The sequence below is a fragment of the Moschus berezovskii genome, chromosome 17 (genome assembly GCF_049115385.1).
Source record: "Moschus berezovskii isolate FMDL1 chromosome 17, NW_MosBer_1.0, whole genome shotgun sequence".
Taxonomy (NCBI): domain Eukaryota; kingdom Metazoa; phylum Chordata; class Mammalia; order Artiodactyla; family Moschidae; genus Moschus; species Moschus berezovskii.
In genome coordinates this window covers 55,193,743-55,216,857 of record NC_142476.1, presented here as the reverse complement: position 1 = coordinate 55,216,857, position 23,115 = coordinate 55,193,743, and the positions used below count along the sequence as shown (strand labels likewise).

At 36.5% G+C, this 23,115-nt stretch overlaps 1 protein-coding gene across 5 annotated transcripts in view; it reads right to left on the bottom strand.

Annotated features, from left to right (window-relative positions):
• Positions 1-23,115, bottom strand: part of NME7 (NME/NM23 family member 7) — a 249,687-nt gene that overhangs the window by 174,744 nt on the left and 51,828 nt on the right. For 4 of the 5 annotated variants that reach the window (XM_088845487.1, XM_088845488.1, XM_088845490.1 and 1 more), the window contains 4 exons: positions 19,267-19,377; positions 14,853-14,903; positions 13,132-13,339; positions 7,324-7,432 (listed from right to left, as the gene is read on the bottom strand). In XM_088845487.1, coding sequence (XP_088701613.1) covers positions 7,324-7,432; positions 13,132-13,339; positions 14,853-14,903; positions 19,267-19,377 — 479 coding nt within the window. The remainder of the gene's footprint in view (positions 1-7,323; positions 7,433-13,131; positions 13,340-14,852; positions 14,904-19,266; positions 19,378-23,115) is intronic. The other variant, XM_088845489.1, reaches the window with a different exon arrangement.

Below are 23,115 nucleotides of genomic sequence, written 5' to 3'. Positions count from 1 at the left end.
GAACAATGCAGCAACATCCTTCTTTTCAAACACACGTTGGAATTTTTTAAATGAGTCACTAGTTAAGTCACAAAGTACAACAACAAATTTCAAAGAAACAAACATCACAGAGGCCACATTTTCTGACAACACTCAGATACTAAAGACTCCTAAATAACACATTCCCTGGTGACTCAGATGATAAAGAATCTGCCTGCAATGCAGGAGACAGGGTTCAACCCCTGGGTTAGGAAAATGCCCTGGAGAAAGGAATGGCAACCCACTCCAGTATTCTCGCCTGGAGAATCCCTTGGACAGAGAAGCCTGGTGGGCTACAGCCCATGGGGTCACAAAGAGTAGGACATGACTGAGCAACTAACACTTTATTTCACTTTCTTTTCTTAAAAGAAAAATTACAATGAGGAGTACAAAATATTTTTTAAAGTATGACAGTGAAAATTATACTGTTCCTATAATCAGAGTTTGCAATACAGCAGAGGTAAAAATGAATGATCACTCAAAATTAATATATATTATGTATTATAGCTATATATGTATATACATGCATACTGCTGCTGCTGCGTCACTTCAGTCGTGTCCGACTCTGTGTGACCCCATAGACGGAAGCCCACCAGGCTCCCCCATCCCTGGGATTCTCCAGGCAAGAACACTGGAGTGGGTTGCCATTTCCTTCTCCAATGTGTGAAAGTGAAAAGTGAAAGTGAAGTCGCTCAGTAGTGTCTGACCCTTAGCGACCCCACGGACTGCAGCCTACCAGGCTCCTCCATCCATGGGATTTTCTAGGCAATAGTACTGGAGTGGCTTGCCATTGCCTTCTCCGACATGCATACACACATACACATATAATTACACAATATATAATAGCAAACCATGCTAAGTGCCATAAAGGGAAAGCAGAGAGTGCCAAGAGAACATGTCATTTGGGGCTTCCCTGAGAAAAATGACTTTTTGGGGGGTGGGAGAAGGAGGAAGGGATGCACATCACAGGGAAAGGAAAGGAGTAGAAAGGCCCTGAGGAGAAAAGGAACAAGGGAGTGGTTCTAGAGTGCAGAAGCAAGGGACAGAGTAACCTGAAATACATGAAAATAAATTACATCTAGGAAAAGACTTCAACTTTAAAAACGGGATGAAACAATATAAGAACTGAGTAATACTTCACTGTATAGATGTACACATCTTCTTTATACCCTCCTCTGCTGATGGACATTTAGGTTGCTTCCACACCCTGGATATTGTACATAGTGCTACAATGAACAATGGGGTACATGTATCTTTTGGAATTATGGTTTTCTCTGGGTATATGCCCAGGAGTGGGATTGCTCAGTCAAATGGTAGTCCTATTTTTAGTGTTTTAAGGAACCTCCATACTGTTCTCCATAGTGGCTGTACCAATTTACATTCCCACCAACAATGTAGGAGTGTTCCCTTTTCTTCACACCCTCTCCAGCATTTAGTGTTTGCAGATGTTTTTGATAATGGCCATTCTGATAGGTGTGAGGTAATACCTCATTGTAGTTTTAATTTGCATTTCTCTAATAACCAGTGATAGTGATGCCGAGCATCTTCTCATGTATTTGTTGGCCATTTGTATGTCTTCTCTGGAGAAATGTCTATGTAGGCCTCCCACCCATTTTTTGTTTGTATTCTTTTTTTGATATTGAGCTGCTTGAGTATTTTGGAGATTAATCCCTTGTCAGCTGCTTCATTTGCAAATATCTCCTCCCATTCTGAGGGCTGTCTTTTAGTCTTATTTATGGTTTCCTTTGCTGTGCTAAAGCTTTTAGATTTAATTAGGTCCTATTTGTTTATTTTGTTTTTATTTTCACTACTCGAGGAGGTGGGTCAAAAAAGATCTTGCTGCAATTTATGTCAAAGAATGTTTTCCATGTTTTCCTCTAAGAGTTTTACAGTATCCAGCCTTATAAAGAGGCAACAGAATATTACTCAGCCATAAAAAAAAAACAAAATTGTCCCATCTGCAGAGACGGATGAACCTAAGGACTGTCATACAGACTGAAGTCAGAAGTCTGAAGTCAGAAAGAGAAAAACAAGCATCATATAATATTACCTATATGTGGAATCTAGAAAAATGTTACAGATGAACTTAGTTACAAAGCATAAATAGGGACAGAGATATAGAGAATAAACATATGTATACCAAGGGTTGGGGGTGGGGTGGTGAGATTAATTGGGAGATTGGGATTGACATATATACACTATGCATAAAATAGACAACTAATGAGAACCCACTGTATAACACAGGGAACTCTATTCAGTGTTCAGTGGTGACCTAAACGGGAAGGAAATTTAAAAAGAGGGGCTATATATGAATAACTAATTGTCTTTGCTCCATCAGAAACTAATACAACTTGTAAGACAACTCTGTGTGTGAAAGTCGCTCAGTCATGTCCAACTCTTTATGACCCCATGGACTATACAGTTCATGGAATTCTCTAGGCCAGAATACTGGATTGGGTAGCCTTTTCTTTCTCCAGGGGATCTTCCCAACCCAGAAATCAAACCGGGGTCTCCTGCATTGAAGGTGGGTTCTTTACCAACTGAGTTATCAGGGAAGCCTAAGGCAACTATACTCCAATAAAAATTAATTTTAAAACGAAAATAAAAACAGTTAAAAAGAACAATGATTGTTGTAATCAAACTAAACATCTTTAGAAATATAAAAAGCATTATTCCCATTTAACTGAAAAGTTTTAAGAAAGTATGCTAAATTTACAGTTTTTAAGAACTTGTTATTCATCTCTTAACCGTTACCTTGACCAGAACAGCATTCATTTCTCCAAGTTCCATCTTAAACTATAAGTATTTTCCACCCAGTTAAGATTTTTAAAACTATGTTTAAGATATTCAGATTACCCTTCATACATATCAGGAACGACTTTCCACAATTAGTTGATCTCAATATTCATGGAGTAGCACAATATCACAAATAATTCCAGCTGTGGAATCAAACAGCCCTGGATTTCAAGTTATAACCTACCCCTTCTAATTCTTAGATTCCACATGGGTAAAATGGGGTTAATAATGAAACTTGATGATGGGGATTTTTAGGGTCTAAGTGATAACCCATGTAGATGCAGGATAGTATAATGTGATAAAATGAAGACAAATTTGGTTCAAATCCCAACCCTACCACCTAAGAGTTGTGGGACTTTGGGCAAGTTACTTAACATCTCACTGCCTAGGTTTCTTCCTCTGTGGCATGCATGTCAAATAATACCTAGCCTCACGGTTTTAAGAATTAAATAATTCATGTAAAGTACTTATCACCCCATAAACATGAACTACAATTAGTATTAATAATAAAAAAACTATTGTTGTTCTATACTTAAGTTCTTTCTAACAGTCTCATTAACAAGATTTGAGGAGACTTTCTTCTCTGCCCTCAGTCAAGACATTACAATGGACAATCCTAGGGGCACTCATTTCCTTCTAAAGGGTATTAGACGTTGGAACATATTAGCAGGCAAATTTCACTATTTCTAAAAGGTTTGCAGTAGCCTAATGCACAACTACTTTGTTAGGACCATTAAAAGCAATCCTTCCTGAAGACTGGGATACTCTAGTAGGAACTAACAGAACTCTTGAGATTCCTTATAAGTGAACGCATTGATGACTTCATTGAAAGTCCCCATAACTTACAATTCATTAGATATTTTCAATACCTATAATTTTGTGCTTCAAAAATGTATGCTAAGCTCCATACAAAGTCAGAGCTTTATATGTACAATAGTTCAATGAACCTATTGCACATTCCCTTCGACTGTTTACTGCTTCAGATAGGATAAAACAATCACAAAACTCTAAAACTGTGAGTTTTAGAGTTTAAAACTCTAACTCCTAGCAAAGCTGGGCCCACTCCAAGAATTTTTATTGAAACTGAGATTAACAATGTTATATCCAATCCTTTATTTACAATTAACATATAATACCACATTAGTGGCAGGTGTACACTGATTCTGTACTCTGAAATGATCACCACAAGTAAGATGAGTTATCCTCCATCACCATACAAATCTGTTACAATGATAATGACTCTTCTATGTGTGCATTACATCCTCCTGACCTATTTATTTTATAAATTTGTACCTTTTAATCCCCTTCACCTGTTTTGTCCACCTCCCCCTCTGGCAACCACAAGCTTATTCTTGGAATCTGTGAGTCTGTATATGCTTTGTTCATTTTTTATATTCCGCATACAAGTGAAATCATATGTAAATCCAATCTCTCTATACCAAAAACTGTCATGCCTCTTCCATAGTATTCCAGATGCTGAATTACTTGAAGGAAATCCAACACACAAAACGCTGGGAACTTAACCAAAGTCAATCAGCCGAAATTCAGGGGGACTCCTGTTAGGTAGTAAGTTAGTTTTTAGAGCCAAAACACAACAGTGAGCTACACAATATACTTTTCTTTCATAAGAATTTTCTACACAGTTTCACAGAATACTATCTATTCTATTCTATTCTTAAACTATCCTAACTTATTTTACTGAGGAGGAACATATAATCAGAGAGGAGAATGTTACAAAAAATGCAGCGAATTGTTTAATGCAATAATCTGTTAAAAGAAAGGAAAATTTCCAACAAAACTTCAGGATTCTAATATATCAAAAAGCCTAATGTCTTGACCATTACAAGTGCAAAAGCAGCTCTCCCGGATTTGGTTAACATCTCCTGCCCAATGCCAACAGTAATGGACAATCAGAATAGGTAATTGCTGATAGCTTCCGAAACAACTAGATGGGGCTTAAGTTTAGACTTTAAAAAAATAAAATATTTTGTTCCTCAAACAATAAAGGGATTTTCTTTCTGTGGATGACGGATGTTGGATTTTGTTAGTATTTTAAATTACTGCTTGGTCTCTAAGGCATCATTCACCTTTATTTAAAAAGTAAAAGATAATGATCACTTTCACTTTTCACTTTCACACATGGAGAAGGAAATGGCAACCCACTCCAGTGTTCTTGCCTGGAGAATCCCAGGGATGGGGGAGCCTGGTGGGCTGCCATCTATGGGGTCACACAGAGTTGGACATGACTGAAGTGACTTAGCAGCAGCAGCAGCAGTGGTAGTAGGAATATAGTAGTAATCATAATAGTAATAATGCCTAACACATTTAGCACTTTAAGTTCTGTACTGTTTAGGACATTAATCTCTACATTTAATCACTTAATTAATCATTTAGTCATGTAACCATTACATTAAGTGCATTTAAACCTTACCACTACCTTTTGAAGAGGGGATACTATTATTCCCATTTTATAGATGAAAAAACAAGGTACAAAGAGGTTAAGTAATTTATCCAGTATTCCCATGGCTAGTAAGTAGCAGAGCCAGAATACAATCTACACAGCCTGATTTCAGAGTAAAAATAATTCATTTTATCAATGGAATTAAACTATATGTAAATAATACTAAGGACATCAAGACAATTTCTAAATTAGAAATTGCGTAATTTCTAAATTAGAAAACAAAACAAGAAAATTCACCTTGTTTTTCTTCCCTTTTAAATCCTAAGTCCCAAATAACAAAATATATTTCAATCTACTTAGGTAAAAAGACTACAATACCCCAAATTTCCACCATTTATTCCACAAATTAAACTTTTTCTAGTTCTCTTAGAAGTTAGAAGTGAATCACTACATCCATATAGATTAACTAGAATACTAAGAACCAAGGCCACTTACATCCACATGACTATCATTTGTGCCAAGAAATTACTGCCCACAAAGATAAAACTGTAAATCAGTAAATAACTTCACTGTTCAGCTTAAGAACCTCCCAAAAGTCCGGTTATCTCAACAACAGACTATTCAAACTGTTCTTTTTCACAATATTCCTTCAATGGGGCAAATAACTCAAACAGTTGTATACTTTTAAAACTTGATTAAGATTCTTGCCTCAATGTTTCTACTAATTCTAAACTCTTATATTACAAATTTTACCCCATTTCAATCATATCACTGCACTGACAAACCTATCTTAAATCTCTCAGGGTCACACTTGAAATTCTACACTATCTGCCCATGACCTCTCCATTGTTAAGTCCACTAAGAGTCCATCCTGGTGTGATCTCCTTACTGTAGTAAGCAATAAACTCAGTTTTGCTTAATCAACAAGCCTTTTTGGCCTTCTTTGGGGGAGTGGACAGTCAACAAAAGATAATATTCCATTATTCCATTTCAGCTGCTCTCTTAACAACTCCTTTTTTAAAAAAATCTCTTCTTCGAGACCACAGGTAAAATTAAATGCACCAGGAAATCGGATCATTATAGAAAAAAAAACATAAACCAGCCAGGGGAAGGGGGCCAAGTAATAATAATAAATTCAACATGAGACCTGAAACTATATTTCATATAGTCATAGCTCAAACTGAATTGGGTTAATTATGCATTTCACAGTGGTTTAAAATATCCCTAAAATTTAAATTTAAAAATAAAAAATGCCTTGATATATCAAAGTTTAAATAAAATATTCTGCCATCTGATTAGATTCAACAAAAATTTCTTTTACTTGAACTCATATGCCTCTACTTTCATATATCAAATATGAGTATATGAAATATAGTTTAAATCTTTAAAAACTAAAAATGATTTAAACCCATATAATACTTAGAAAATAAAAATTTTAAAAATCCTTTCATTCATTCATCTATTATTTATTTAGTATAAATAAATACTATTTATTTAGTATTTATTTAAACATCTATTATTTAGTATATTCCAGTTTTTTAAAGATGACCTTTTAAATTATACCCCATCTCATTTCCAAAAGGATTTGGGATGGCTGACAAAAATATATTGAACAGACTAAAACAAACACGTGAAGAAAATAAAGAAAAAAATTGCAAACTCTTTCACACACATACACACACATATGAAAGAACTCTGTTTCAGATACTCAGAACCAAAAGAAGTTTCCAGCTTTCTCAGGAAGGGCATACTGCAGATCTGATAGACACTGCTTTAAATTAGAAGCGCTGCTTAAGTGAATTAAGTTAACCACAGTATGTGGCTGGGAGAAGAGAAAGCAGATTAAAAGTCAGGGAACCAAGCTCAGTAACAGAATGAGCAAGAGCAGGAACCCAAGGAACACCTTTTAGAAATGCACAACGAGAAACAAATATAAACTCAGATTTTGCCCTCATATTACATCACTTTTATTCATGTGCCTTCAAAAAAAGTGAATGGAAATATTAAAACTATAATTTCAACACATAACCTATATCAACAAAACAAATATTAACAAATTCAGCTATTAGCAGAATGTATTGATATATTATATTTAACACAGTACTTACCTTCGCTGACAGCATGGGGCTTAACAATGCAACAAGTAGTACAATTGGTAAATTTAGCAGTGTTTGCTGGCCCACACACTCCACTGGAAGGAAAAAATAACTCCATTTCCTAAAGACAGAGAGAAATGACTTTGGCACATGTAATTTTGTTATACATCTGTAAAACAACTCAGGAAATGTGCATCAGAGACTACTATCTGGGTACCTCAGAGAGGAGCTAAAGTAGAGGGTATGGGGGAAGTGACTGTCCCAGGGAGGTCCCATAAAGTCCTACCCAAATACAATCTCTCTTACTCCTAAGCTATTTATATGAGAGGGGAAGAACAAAGCAATTACTTTTTAAGTTTCACAATATAAATTCTTTCCTGAATTTCCTAAAAATTATTTTTACAAGGGCTAACTGATGAACTAAACCTTGTTTTAAGTCTTAAAAAAGAACATATAAAGAAGTATTAAAGCAATGACAACATGTATTATTCTGTCTCAGGAATAAAACTGAGACTGTCTTAACATTTTGAATATTGGACGTAATCAATATAAAGTTCCCTATTTTATCCAAAGTATCAGTTTACGAGACACAGATTCGATTCGAAGCTTTTCATTAAAATGTCTAAAATGCAGTTAAAAATTAGGAAATCTCCTGGGGCGGATTCCTGTCAATGTATGGCAAAACCAACCAATATAATATTGTAAAACAATTTAGCCTCCAATAAAAAAAAAAGAAAAAAATTAGGAAATCTTTACAGAAACAGATGAATATTCAAGAATCAGAGCTACAGTCAGTTAAAATTATATATATATATATATATATATATATATATATATATATATAGTGCTAGTTTAAAGTCAAATCACATGAACCTTATTTTTTAACCAGATAGATGCTGTGCTATTTGCTTTGCACATAGTTCATTAAAAGGACAACCCAGCAATTTGAACTGGCCATGAAGATGGCCACACTAACCAATTTTTCAGAAATACGCTTCTCTGCCACTAAACTTTTACTACTATTATCTCCACTGTTCCCTATAAAGCCAGCTGTCCTCAAAGAACCATGTTAATGTGTAAAGGATCACTTCAAAGATCACTTCCTCCAGGAGGCCTTTACTGATGCTGCCAATCATCAGTACCCTATACTTCTTCACGGTTGTGGTTATTTTGGTAATTGCCCCCAAAAAGAACTAACTTGCATAGCCTTGTAGGTGCTTCAGTATCTAAAACAAAGAGTTCAAAGTAAATACTCACTTTCACTAAATTAAAAAATTGAAAGATAATAGGATGTGTTACTGTACCACACTGGTATGCAGTTTAAAAAAAACCAACTGGGGGACATCCCTGGTGGTCCAGAGGTTAAGACTCTGCACTCCCAATGCAGGGGTGCAGGTCTGATTGCTGGCTGAGGAGCTAAGATCTAACATGCCTTATGGTGTGGCCAGAAAAACAAATAAAAAACCAATCTGAGGAACTGTTCAAATAGTAGCATATATACTTGAGTGATTCCAGCATTAATGACTCTTTAGAATTAAAATGTTCCATTCCTTAGACAAGTATCTTTCTATTGTATTAATGTCTTTGCTTATTACTCTTCTTGATGAGTATCACCAAGTACCGCTTGCAGACCTGTACCAGATGCTTTGATTACATATTCTCAGAGAACTTGTATGGTACAGGTGAAAACTCAAATACCTACAGGGTCCTGGTAGGTAGTGAATGAATGAATGAAGTAAACCTAGTGTGACAAGAAGCTATGGTAGAGGACTGCAAACTGTAAGGACAGGGCCCTTGTACAGCTCCCCTTCTCTGCTTCCTTTGCAACAAAACTTCTCAGAAGAGATGTCTTCATTCTGTCTTCTTCTCTTCCATTCCCTCTTAAACTTACAACTAATTAGGCTTTCATTCTACAGAAGTTTACTCATGAAAATCCCCAGCCACCTCCATGTTGCCAAGTACCCTGGTTAATTCTCAGACCTCACCTTACCTGACCCGACAGCATTTGACACAATTGATCCCTACATCCTGGAATGCTTTCATTACTTGGTTTTCTTCCCACCTCACTTGTCACTTCTTCTCAGTCTCCTTTAATGCTTTTCTCCTATCTCGCAGACCCCTAAGTACTCGTGAGGGGTCTAGTACTATCTATTGTCACTGCCTTGCTGAGGTCCTTGAGTCCCATGGCTTTCAATGCTCTCTGTATCCTGATGGTTCCTACATTTTAACCTCCGGCCCAACTTCCGCCCTAAACTACACATCCATATTGACATTTCAGATTTAAAACATCCAAAACAGAATTTCTAATTTCCACTGTCTCCCATTAATCTGTTCAATCCCACCTTTTTCCTTATCCTTCAATTGCACAAGCCAAAAATAAACAACAGGAAGAAACTAGTAATTCCTGATTCTTCTCCACTTGTCCAATATATCAGGAAATCCTTCAAAATATATCCAGAATCCATCCACTACCTCCACATCTGCCACTCTGGTCCATGCCACATGCCCTTTAACAACCTCACTAACCACCTGCTGACCTCCCATTCCAACTTTTCCCACAACACAGGTCCCTCCACCCTAACTTGTCCATTATTAACAGTAGTAAAAATGAAACTTAGAAAAATCGTGTCACTCCTCTGCACAGTACCCTCCAACATCTCCTGTCTCATTCACAATAAATTTCAAAGTTCCAGATGTCCTACAAGGCCTTATGTGACCTGGTCCCTGGTTATACCTGACCTAATCTTCAAGCTATTTCCATGAAGCTATTTCTGCCCCAGCATCACTGGCCTCATCTCCTCACTGTTCCCTGAACACAGCAATTATCGTTCCTACCTCAGAATCTTTACATGTATTGCTCCCTTTCTTCCTGGAACACTTTACCCCGGACATTTGCACGGCTTTCTCCCTCACTTCCTTCTGATCTCTGCTCAAACCAGAGACTGTAAGGACTTTCTGAATATACTATATTTAACATCATTCTAGAGACTTCCCTGGTGGTCCAGTGGTTAAGAATCTACCTTCCAATTCAGGGGGATGTGGGTTTGATCCCTGGTAGGGGAACCAAGATCTCACATGATAAGGGGCAACTAAGCCTGCGCGCTGCAACTACTGAGCCTCCTGCCACAACTAGAAAGCCTGGGTACTTTAACAAAATATCCCGCATGCCTCAACTAAGACCAGACACAACCAAAAATAATTTTTTTTTTAAATAGCATTCCAAACCTCCACTCCACACACGATCCTTCCGGACTCTGGTCTTTTTCTGTGCCCTTCTCCTGGTTTATTTCCTTCAGAGCACTTATCAGTAGACATCAGAGTTATAGATCTGTTTATTTATTATCTGACATTAAAAGAGCTGTAAGCTCCATGAGAAGCAGGACTTTGCCTTGTTCACAATAGCTTCTCAATAAACATTTTGGAATGATTGAAATTCAGAAGCAGTTTATTTAACATATGAAGAATTTTTATTTATCTACCCTGTACAAATGAGAAAAAAAGACATTCAGAAGGCCTAAGGAACAAGCCCTTGTGAGTTAATATGTGACAATGTCATGTTTCAAAATGCAATCATACTAACTCCAAAGTCCTGAACTTTGTCTATAATATCACCTCTCTTTCAGATGTAAAAAGCAATGCTAGAATGTTTTAACTCTAGTTTAACCAATTATTTGACCAATTATTTTTGTCTCAATTTTTTTGCTCAGTTTAAAAAAATGAAAACCCAAGTTTTTCAAGTACTCATTTATATATGAATAAATATGTATTTTGGAGAAGGAAATGGTAACCCACTCCAGTATTCTTGCCTGGAGAATCCCATGGATGGAGAAGCCTGGTAGGCTACAGTCCACGGGGTCGCAAAGAGTCAGACACGACTGAGCGACGGAACAACGGAATGGAACGGAAATATGTATTTAAGGCAAAAATATGAAGATTGCCACTTAAATGTATCTTGGTGAAAGTGAGTAATTCTAGGCCTTTTCTTTCTCTTTCTCCTTGTGCTGACTGTCATATCTATCTCACCTATTAATCCAGCTAATATCTGCAAGAACACTGTTACTAGGTCACGGTTATATGGCAAGTAATTCAGAGACTTCAAAAAACAAATATACTGATAATGTCAAACAAAAAAATTCATACTCTTTTGTGATTTCAGCTGCTTTAAACATTCTGCATAAAGTTTTTCTCTTTCTGAGGTTCCTTGCTATTACTCTAAGCCTTTCATATGTCTCTAAATGACCTAGCAGGGAAGGATAAAGATATGTAACTTTCCCCAAAAATAAAACTCAGACTCAATTTGATCAGCTTTAAGTATACAGTTTTTTGTACTGTATTTTATATAAACTGTTAAGTATATACTTATACCATTTCATAAATTTCACCCTGATAAGACCCCATGTGAAATCTCCGAAAACATATGACTAATCTACATTCATATCCTTAACCATCATGATAAAATACATTAATAAACGGTTGCCAGTTACAGGTGTCTCTGAAAATTTCACACAGTCATTTTAAATATCACTTTCGTAAAGGACCCAATTTAAGACATTCTTTAAAAATACTGAAATCTACATATTCTAATGTCAAATACGAAATCTGTTCTCAGAAAATAAACCAAGATATTGATGAAATATGAAGTCACATGATCAGTGCACCCTTATTACAAATATGAAAAGAACTGGAACCTAACAAAACATCCAAAGGTAAGGAAATGCTGAAGTAAAAATGCTTTGTCCATGCAAGAGAATATTCCACAGCCATCAAAATATAAGGGCTTCCTCAGTGGCTCAGCACTAAAAGAATCCACCTACAATGCAGGAGATAAGTGTTCAATCCCTGGGTCGGGAAGATCCCCTGGAGAAGGAAATGGCAACCCATTCCAGTATTCTTGCCTGGAGAATCCCATGGACTGAGGAGCCTGGCGGGCTACTGTCCATGGGGTTGCAAAGAGTCAGACATGACCAAGCAACTAACACTTTCACTTTCATATCATAAAACTTGCTAGTATTATTCCACTGTATATATGGCCAGACTAAAAACCATCTTAAATTAGCTGAGAAACTTGTCAGAATGCTGAGTTAACTTGCATTTCATTAATTCAACATCAGTATAAACCCAGTGGAGTAATACTTTATATAAATTTAAAATGAGAATTATTAATAGAAAAACTTTCATAAACACTAGCTATATGTAGAAAAAGGAAGGATGTTAAGCTTGAAAATATGGTGTCAAGTCTGAGTCAAAGAAAGAATATGTCTTTTTGAATATTCACTTTCCATAAACTGGTATTCTTACAGGAATAATTCATTTACTAATAAGCCTCAGTGATTTAAGTCTTTGGAATAAAACGAGACAAGTATTTTAATTGGAGAAACTTATTCAGACCATGAACAGGTTCAGTTCAGTTCAGAAGCTCAGTCATGTCCACCTCTTTGTGACCCCATGAATCACAGCACGCCAGGCCTCCCTATCCATCACCAACTCCCGGAGTTCACTCAAACTCATGTCCATCGAGTCAGTGATGTGACCAGTTCTCAAAGGAGACATATCACTGAAACACTGTTTCAGTTCAGTTGCTCAGTCTTGTCCAGCTCTTGGCAACCCCATGGACTGTAGCACACAAAGCTTCCCTATCCATCACCAACTCCCAGAGCTTGCTCAAAGTCTGTTTAATCACAGGCAAAAGGTCAAAGGTTTCTTCTACTATTAGATCAGCTGTATAAATCCACCTTAAGTCAGCTGTGACAAAATGCTTTACTCTGACATCAAATATTTAGCAAAACCAAAACAAATTAAAATAGCTTAAAAACACCTTACTCTGGCAGCACAAGCAAAAGAATCAGGGCCGTGAGCTGCATTCTTGATGCCATCTGTTCCAAAGAGGGCTCTAATGCTTTCAGGAGCATCTGTACGTGCCAGTCCAGAGTTTGCAGGTCCAAGAAGTCTCTTCCATTCACATATAGCATCATCTCGTAAAATCTCCATGGCAATTATAGGTCCACTTGTAATAAACTGGATCAGCTCACTGTGAAACAGGTGAAAGACTGATTTGCTTCATTTTTGTATTAACCCAGGCATCTCTCTTAACAAAGAAATACTACCATTTGCGTATTTAATCACATAGCTATGAATATGAATATTATCATCTCAGAACTATTGGACATAGTGAATTTTACATGAACAAGGTAAAGTTTTCATAAACTGAGTGTCCTGCAGTAGCCTGAGTCACTACAAATCACTATTGTTGTCAAACCAATTACTGTTAGCAGAAGCATCAATGTTTCAGTGAACTAAGACTATTTCATTGATTTAAAATGCATATTGTTGATCTATTGCTTTTTGCATTGTTCTGAAAGGTACAGAAGAATCTTCTTATTTTCACATAATTTAACATGGTAGTCAAATAAAATCTCAATAGACAAAGTGATGAGTGATGTCTTGGAATATATTTGCAGTAAGAATTCAATAATTTCTGTGTAGATTTATTAGAATTCAAAGAATGACAATAAATTTTCAGTCACTAAGCACTGAGTTGGTCTAGTGACATACAAGACATTAAACTAGAAGTTGTAATAATACAAATATATACAAAGACTATAACGAAGAACAATTTCCAAGAGAATTATGGATGCCTATTCTACACAAGGTTTGGGACTATTTTGATAATGCTTTGTTTAAAATAACCTATAACATAAAGATTTTTTTATGTAAAACTTGAATAAAACACTATTATGTACAGGATACCAACTAGAATGTTTACCGTAGCTTGGCTAATCCTTCATTATTAGAAAAGTAAGCACTTCTCCTTTGTCAACAGTAATGAAGTACACCATATTCACTTAACTTTAAATACAACCCAAATATTTAGAACATAGATTCACTTTCTAATATATTTGTTGCTGTATTTCAAACAGCAAAATGTATCAAACAAATTAGTTAACATAAGGGTTCTATGAACAATGTTTTACATACATTGAGAATACCGTTAATAGTTTAAAACACAAATAGATACTCAACATAAATGTAGTTATTACTCTATTTTTATTCTATTTAAATCTAAAAAGAAAGCTATGCTCCTTATAATTTAAACAATTCATGCCATTTGCTTCTGATTAAAGTTTAGTATATTTATTTAACAAAAAATTTTCACCTAGTAAAAGGAGAGGGGGAAAAAACACACCAATTCTTAGAAAAAAAGCTCTCTGCAGTTGCAAGATGTTGCCAAGGACTTTTTTTTAGATATTTATATTTTATTTATTTGCCCCACTGGGTCTTAGCAGTGACATGCAGGATCTTTAGTTGAGGCATGTGAACTCTAGTTGTGGCATATGGGATCTAGTTCCCTGACCAGGGACCAAACCTGGGCCCCCTGCATTGGGAGTGCAGAGTCTTAGCCACTGGACCACTGGGAAGTCCCTGCTAAGGACTTTTTGACAAATTATTCTCATGTAACAGATTTTTGAATTATGAAATTATAACTCTTTAGTTTTCCACAATATCCTCCATTATATACCATGAGCTCTGAATTCAGTACCTACTTTAAAAAGGGCCTTGACTGATGATCTATATGAAAATCTGTTGCTTCTTTCCTATAAAATAATCAAAATTACAAAATTTAAGAACTATGCAAGGAAATTAACTTATATTCATAAAATAATGAAATTATCTATTTGATCCATATGTGATTTAAGGACTTTTCACCAAATATTCTGCTCAAATGCCCCCTGCTTTCAAATTTTTGCTAGTATGCATATCTATGTTAAGATGTAAAATTAAAATGAATAACAGGCAATATTTTACTGTTCATGTTCAAGTCTACTATCTTTCTTTTCACTACCATCTCTATCATTCTAAAAACAATATATGACCAATAAGAATTACTGTTTTTTAAAGTTCACATAAGTTGAACATCAAAAAATCTGTAATCTTTATCAATGAAAAGAAAAATATTAATTATTGCAAAGATCTTTACAAATTCAAAAGTTTTTACTTTCTTCTACAGGCTTTAACTTGAGAGCTAGGCTAGAATTTTAATTTAATAGTTGAAATTTTCTTCCTTAAATAGATTGCTCCAAAAGAAAGACTAGGGACTTGTGTTTTTAAAGACTGCTTGACAAATCATGCACATCAATGTACTCTTACTGGTTATTACTGTATTAAAAACTAATGCTTGAACTTACATCCCCCAAAAAAGGGATAATATAGAGATATTCAGAAATCTGAATTTATCAGTGGCAATCAGGATTTACTTTTTAAATTTATAGTCCCACAACCATGGAGAAAATAAATAGGATAATGGAATTTTACACATACTGAAAAAGTTATTTAGACTTTTCAACTAATCAAACCAAGTGTCTCAAACTCATAGTTTTCTCAAAGGCTTGAAACAGTTCATAGTATGTGACAAACATGTCATCATCAATTTTTTAAAATAGCAAAGTATCCTCTAACAAAGGATTAAACTTTCAGGCTTGATAATTTAGTATGCAATGCATTAAGATTTTATATGTTAGTTGATCAACCATGTCCGACTCTGTGAACCCAAGGACTGTAGCCCACCAGTCTTCTCTATCCATGGAATTCTCCAGTCAAGAATACTGGAGTAGGTAGTCATTACCTTCTCCACAAGATCTTCCCAACCAAGGGATCAAACCCAGGTCTCCTGTATTGCAGGCCAATTCTTTTCAAGCCACCAGGGGCTTGATGCAATGCTTTAAGATATTATGGGCCCATTAAAAAATAAATTCACACAATAATTCATATAATGAATTCATATAATAATTCATATATCAGGATATACTTTTATCCAAACCAAATGTACTAAAATATTTTCTTTGGCCATGAAGAGATTATGAAAGTATACTACGCAAGTATAGAAAACAAAATTTGCCCAAAGGCAAAAAAGGGGAAGAAAACTTATCCTTCTAGAGCCTATTATATGCCAATGTTAAATTTTATTATTCCCCACAACAATATATTGAAATAGGTATGATCATCTTCATTTTACATTTAAAAATAATGTAGTTCAGCATGATTACATAACTTATCCAGATCAAAATGCTACTTAGTAAAGGAAGAAGGGCAAGGAGACATGAACCCAAATTTCTGATTGCTTATGACCTTTCTATTACCAACTTCAGAAAAATAAAAATAAAAACTCTAGAGGGTAAGCAGAAGAATTCACAAAACTAATATGGATAATCTGTATGAATCTTAAAATGAGGTAAAACTGAAAAGTTCAAATGGGGAGTATTTTAGAAGAGTTAGCAGTAAGACTACTAATCTAGCCAATTCTACAGAACTACTAAGAAAACAAAATCATCATTAACATTAATAAAAATTATTAATTACTGAAAGTATTTTATTGTTTTCTTCTAACATGTCACTGACTCCACAGTTACTTCCATTCAAAATCTATCACTGAAACCAAAATGAGTTCATGAATTTTTTTCTCATCACTTTTATTTAATTCCTCCCTTAAAAGGCTTAGATGGAGAGAAACAAGTGCATCAGCACCTACAGAAGTCTTTTCTGTTCTTGTTTTGTTATGTTTTCTTGTGTTTTCATAACATTCTCACAATGATCTATTAATTATTTTACGAAATATTTACTTAGTGCCTACTTTGAATCAGGCCCTGATCCAAGAATTCGAAGTACAGTTAAATGGAACCCAGCTGCTGCTTTTCAGATACCATCATGAGGGAGGAGCCGACGTTTGAGCAAATAAGTTTTGAGAAGATTTAAGCTTTGGGAGACACTTCTCTGTGGGTCTCTTGCCTTCCTAACACATCTGATTGGGTATGCCAAGAATGCAAGGCCCCAACTACTCTTTATCCTAGCCATTTCTTGGAGTTATGTTTATAGTGAGTGACTTTGAGGGATGAGGTCATGTCTCCTTAGTACAAAGAGCAGACTTGTTTACAGCTTGCTAATGAAACAGTGGGTAACCTGAGTTCAACCCTCCTCAGCTGTGATGCAATCAACTGTGTGTGCAACATCTACCCAGGCCCATCTCATATTATTCTCATAGGACGTGAAGGCAACGGGAGCCAACAGAAACACGATGTTCATGCTGCTAATTGAACTTAATCAAGCCCTGTGTCCCTGGCTCAGAAGTCTCATGTCTTCTGCTAGCATCCCTGAGAGAGTAACATACTGACTTATGAACTTTTAAGTTAGGTAAAATCCAAGACTTGACAGTAATATTAATAGAGATGTATGAGGCGCTATAAACAATTTAAACAGCTGTTAAGTTTTTTGGGGCAGCTTTATTGTGGGAAGTTTGATGCCAGATTACACCTCCAATGTTTGATATAGACATAAAAATGTTTTAATGTCACTAACACTATTCAATGTTAGTGACATTAAAACTTTTTTATGTCTATATCAAACATTGGAGTCACTAACACTATTCAAGGGCTTCCCTGGTGGCTCAGAGGTTAAAGTGTGTGCCTCCAATGTGGGAGACCCGGGTTCAATCCCTGGGTTGGGAAGATCCCCTGGAGAAGGAAATGGTAACCCACTCCAGTATTCTTGCCTGGAGAATCCCATGGACGGAGAAGCCTGGTAGGCTACAGTCCAAGGGGTGGCAAAGAGTCGAACACGACTGAGCGACGGAACGGAACGGAACGGAACACTATTCAAAGTCATCTCTCAGAATTCAGCCCCATTGCCTGCTCTAAGGGCAAGCATCTTCAATACAGACAGAAACGGGACAAATCTAACTATGCTCATAAGGATCACGACCTCTGTTTCTACTAAGTAATAATGACAGCACTGGTAAGTACTATACTACCACCACTAATAGCTAACACCTATATGCGCTTACTGTGTGCAACAATTTTTCAAAGCATTTTACTGTTATTAAGCTCACATAACCCTCATAACAACTTTACAATATTGGTGATATTATAATCTCCATTAAGCACATGAAGAAACTGAAACACAGAAGTAAGTTGTACAGAGCCACAACCTAATCTGGCTCTAGATTCTGTCTGAAACAGATGTCTGCCTTTCTAGAATATATGTGAGCTGGGAAATCTTACAGAGGGGGAAATTTCAAATTGTCTTTTTTGGGGGTAAAATTGAGGATGTTTTGTTAAGGTTTCTAGGAAGCAGACTTCTCAATATTGAATTTCCACTGCTATCCATTGTCCCTGTTCTCGTAGAGACAAAAAAGCAACTGTCCCATGGGAGAGAGAGCCAGGAACAGCAGTGAGAAGACACCTAACCAAACATAAATCACTGGTAAGTAACAAAACTGCTGGGTCCAGCCCTGCCTAACAACTACACTAATTCCCTTACCTTATAGTAAGTCTGCTGCCAAGTCACTTCAGTCATGTCCGACTCTGTGCGACCGCATAGACGGCAGCCCACCAGGCTCCCCCATTCCTGGGATTCTCCAGGCAAGAACACTGGAGTGGGTAAGTCTAACTTTCACTTAATAACTTAGAAAATATCTGGTCAAATAAAATGGCTTGCTTTTCAGAACAGTAAATAGGTATATCTACCAATTACATATAATATGTTGGGAGGAACAAAAACATTTCCAAACTAAAACATTTCCAAACACATCACTTTTGAAATCTCAACAGTAAGAGTTCCTTGTCAAATATGAATAATCTAATTTTCATTTCTTCTATAATTTCTATACAATGTGTTATATAAAAGATTATAGATAAAGAAACACTGATGGGGTTATGAAAGAAAATAAAAAATTAATGTCTAATAAATAGTTAATAGTTATTAGTATAACCTGACAATTCCTACTTGCTTAGAATTCAATCATGATTTACGCATCTGATTACCTGTTATCTTATATTTTCTCATTCTAATAAGATTACTAATCTATTCTTTGTCATTCTGTGGAAGTTTTTAAACAACAACATGAAAGATAATTTTTTAAAAAAAGGAACAAGACATTATATAACTGAAAATGATAAAAAAATTTACCTTGATAGCATCATCATTTTGAGTTTGGTTAGAGTAAATCCAGCTTTGTTTATTATTTCAATTATTTCTCCAATTTTTGATACTGCATCTGGTTTAATCAGGGCTAATGTTCTGTAAGGAAATACATTTAAAAATAAAAATAGTTCAGCAGTTTTTAGTTATAATACCTAATCAGAGGTCATTTCCATTAAAATCCTAGCTCAAAGTGAATTATAAAGAGAAATGTACTAATAATCTCTTAAAAATTTATACAATGCTATTCTCTCAAATCATCCCACCCTTGCCTTCTCCCATAGAGTCCGAAAGTCTGTTCTTTACATCTGCATCTTTTTTGCTGCCTCGCATATAGGGTCACTGTTACCGTCTTTCTAAATTTCATATATGTGTGTTAACATACTGTATTTTTTTTCCTTTCTGACTTACTTCACTCTGTATAATAGGCTCCAATTCACTCTGCATTAGCCTCCAATTAAATAAAAACTTATACAATGGAAGTTTACTATTTTTCCCAAGGAAATAAAAATTAGTACCCAATCTATAAAAAGAGTAATAAAAGGTTAGAGGGGAAAAAAAAGTTAAGACTGTGATTTTAAATATGCCCATGTAAGAAAACACAGGTGTTTAAAAACACTTCTATTTCTTAGCATTTTATAAAAGACAACAATTTTCTAAAAAGTTACATTAAACATTTTATCACCTTGATTTCTGGTCTCTTAAACTTTAACATCATGTGACGAGTTGACTCACTGGAAAAGACTCTGATGCTGGGTAAGGTTGGGGGCGGGAGGAGAAGGGGACGACAGAGAATGAGATGGCTGGATGGCATCACAGACTTGATGGACATGAGTTTGAGTGAACTCCGGGAGTTGGTGATGGACAGGGAGGCCTGGCGTGCTGTGATTCATGGGGTCGCAGAGTCGGACACGACTGAGCGACTGAACTGAACTGAACTGAAACTTTAACATGTATGTCATGCATTCAGTTCAGCATTGATTTGGAAATAATTATTAATTCTTCTGTTAACACTTTATTTATAGCATGAATCATGTACAAAGAAATAAATATCTCCCTACCCGACAACGTTTATGATTAGCAAATACCCTGCTAGCTTTTATTTTCACTATGTGTTTAATTGGACGATAGTTGCTTTACAATGTAGTGTTGCTTTCTGCCATAGAACAACATGAACCAGTCAAAAGTATACATATGTCCCCTCCCTCTTGAACCTCCCTTCCATCCCCTACCCATCCCACCCCTCTAGGCTGTCACAGAACACCAGGTTGAGCTCCCTCTGTCATACAGCAAATTCACACTAGCTATCTATTTTACTTATGGCAGTGTATATGTTTCAATGTCACTCTCTCAATTCGCACCGCCCACCTTGCCCCGTTGTGTCCACAACTCTGTCTAAATGTCTGGGTCTCTACTGCTGCCCTGGCAAATAGGTTCATCAGCACCATTTTTCTAGATTCCATACATTTGTGTTAATATACAATATTCGTCTTTCTCTTTCTGATTTACTTCACTGGTATAACAGGCTCTGGGTTCATCCACCTCACTAGAAGTGACTCAAGTCACATTTTCTTTCTAAGAGGATACATCAGAGCTATGCATTTTCCCCTCCGATGCTACAGAATGAATATATTTTTGGAGTTGGAGAGCACCTTAGTTTCCTGATTTTACTAACAAGGAAATGAAACCAAGAGAGGTTACTCAATTGTTTAAATATTATAAGGTTAAACTAACCCATGATTGTTTATGCTAAGCTCTAGAAATGTCTTCAGGAATCAAAGCTTTTAAAGAAAATATAAGACATATTGGCAGTGAACAAGAAGCAATGTGAAAAATTTTGCAGTTTAGTTTAAAATGCAGTTTGATTTTCTCTTTAAATGCCTACAGGAGACAAAGCATTGATTTAGTCAGTTCAGTTCAAGAGAATGCACTGGTCATAGCAAACCCCTTTTCCAACAACACAAGAGACAACTCTATATATGGACATCACCAGATGGTCAATACCAAAATCAGATTGATTATATTCTTTGCAGCCAAAGATGGAGAAGCTCTATACAGTCAGCAAAAACAAGACCGGGTGCTGACTGTGGCTCAAATCATGATCTCCTTATTGCAAAATTCAGACTTAAATTGAACAAAATAGGGAAAACCACTAGACCATTCAGGTATGACCAAAATCAAATCCCTTATGATTATACAGTGGAAGTGACAAACAGATTCAAGGGATTAGATCTAATAGACAGAGTGCCTGAAGAATCATGGACGGAGGTTTGTGACATTGTATAGCAGGCAGTGATCAAGACCATCCCCAAGAAAAAAAAGGCAAAATGGTTGTCTGAGGAGGCCTTACAAATAGAAGAGAAGTGAAAAGCAAAGGAGAAAAGGAAAGATATACCCATTTGAATGCAGAGTTCAAAAGAATAGCAAGGAGAGATAAGAAAGCCTTCCTCAGTGACCAGTGCAAAGAAACAGAGGAAAACAACAGAATGGGAAAGACTAGAGATCTTTTCAAGAAAATTAGAGATACCAAGGGAACATTTCATTCTAAGATGGGCACAATAAAGGACAGAAATGGTATAGACCTAACAGAAGCAGAAGATCTTAGGAGGTGGCAAGAATACACAGAAAAACTGTACAAAAAAGATCTTCATGACCCAGATAACCACAATGGTGTGATCACTCACCTAGAGACAGACAACCTGGAATGCAAAGTCAAGTCAGCCTTAGGAAGCATTACTACGAACAAATCTAGTGGAGGTGATGGGATTCCAGTTGAGCTATTTCAAATCCTAAAAGATGATGCTGTGAAAGTACTGCATTCAATATGCCAGCAAATTTGGAAAACTCAGCAGTGGCCACAGGACTGGAAAAGGTCAGTTTTCATTCCAATCCCAAAGAAAGGCAATGCCAAAAAATGTTCAAACTACTGCACAATCATGTCTTCACTGTTTAATTATTCAGTAGATACTAGTTAAACTTATTCTGAAGGGAAAATAAGGCATCAGGAATCATATATATTATTTAAAAGTGAAGATAGCACAAAAAAAGGGCCACAAAAGTATATTAATAGTGCCACTGTTACCTGTTGTTTAGTTGTTCAGTCATGTCTGACTCTTTGCGACCCCATGGACTGTAGCCTGCCAGGCTCCTCTGTCCATGGGATTTCCCAGGCAAGAACACTGGAGTGGGCTGCCATTGGCTTCTCAAGGGATATTCCTGACCGAGGAATGGAACCTGTGTTTTCTGCTTGCTGCATAACAAACCACCCCAAAATGTATTGGCTTAAAACTACAGTTTCTCAAGATCCTCTAGGTCAGCTGGGGAGTGGTTTCAGCTGGGATGGGTCACAAAGCTGGGGCAGCGAGGCTTCTCTTTCCTTGAGGCCTCAAGAGCTGGACCAGGCAAGGAGATGGATTCTCCCCTTCTGTTTCTGCTGCTAAGTCGCTTCAGTTGTGTCCGATTTTGTGCGACCCCATCGACAGCAGCCCACCAGGCTCCCCCGTCCCTGGGATTGTCCAGGCAAGAACACTGGAGTGGGTTGCCATTTCCTTCTCCAATGCATGAAAGTGAAAAGTAAAAGTGAAGTAGCTCAGTCATGCCCAACTCTTAGCGACCCCATGCACTGCAGCATACCAGGCTCCTCCGTCCATGGGCTTTTCCAGGGAAGAGTACTGGAGTGGGTTGCCATTGCCTTCTCCGGATTCTCCCCTAAAGCCTCCACAAAGAAACGCAGCCTTGCCTGCCAACACCTTGATCTTAGCCTGATGACATCTGTGCTGGACTTCTCATCTACTAAACTAACATAATAAATTTGTACTGTTTAAGCAACTGACTTTG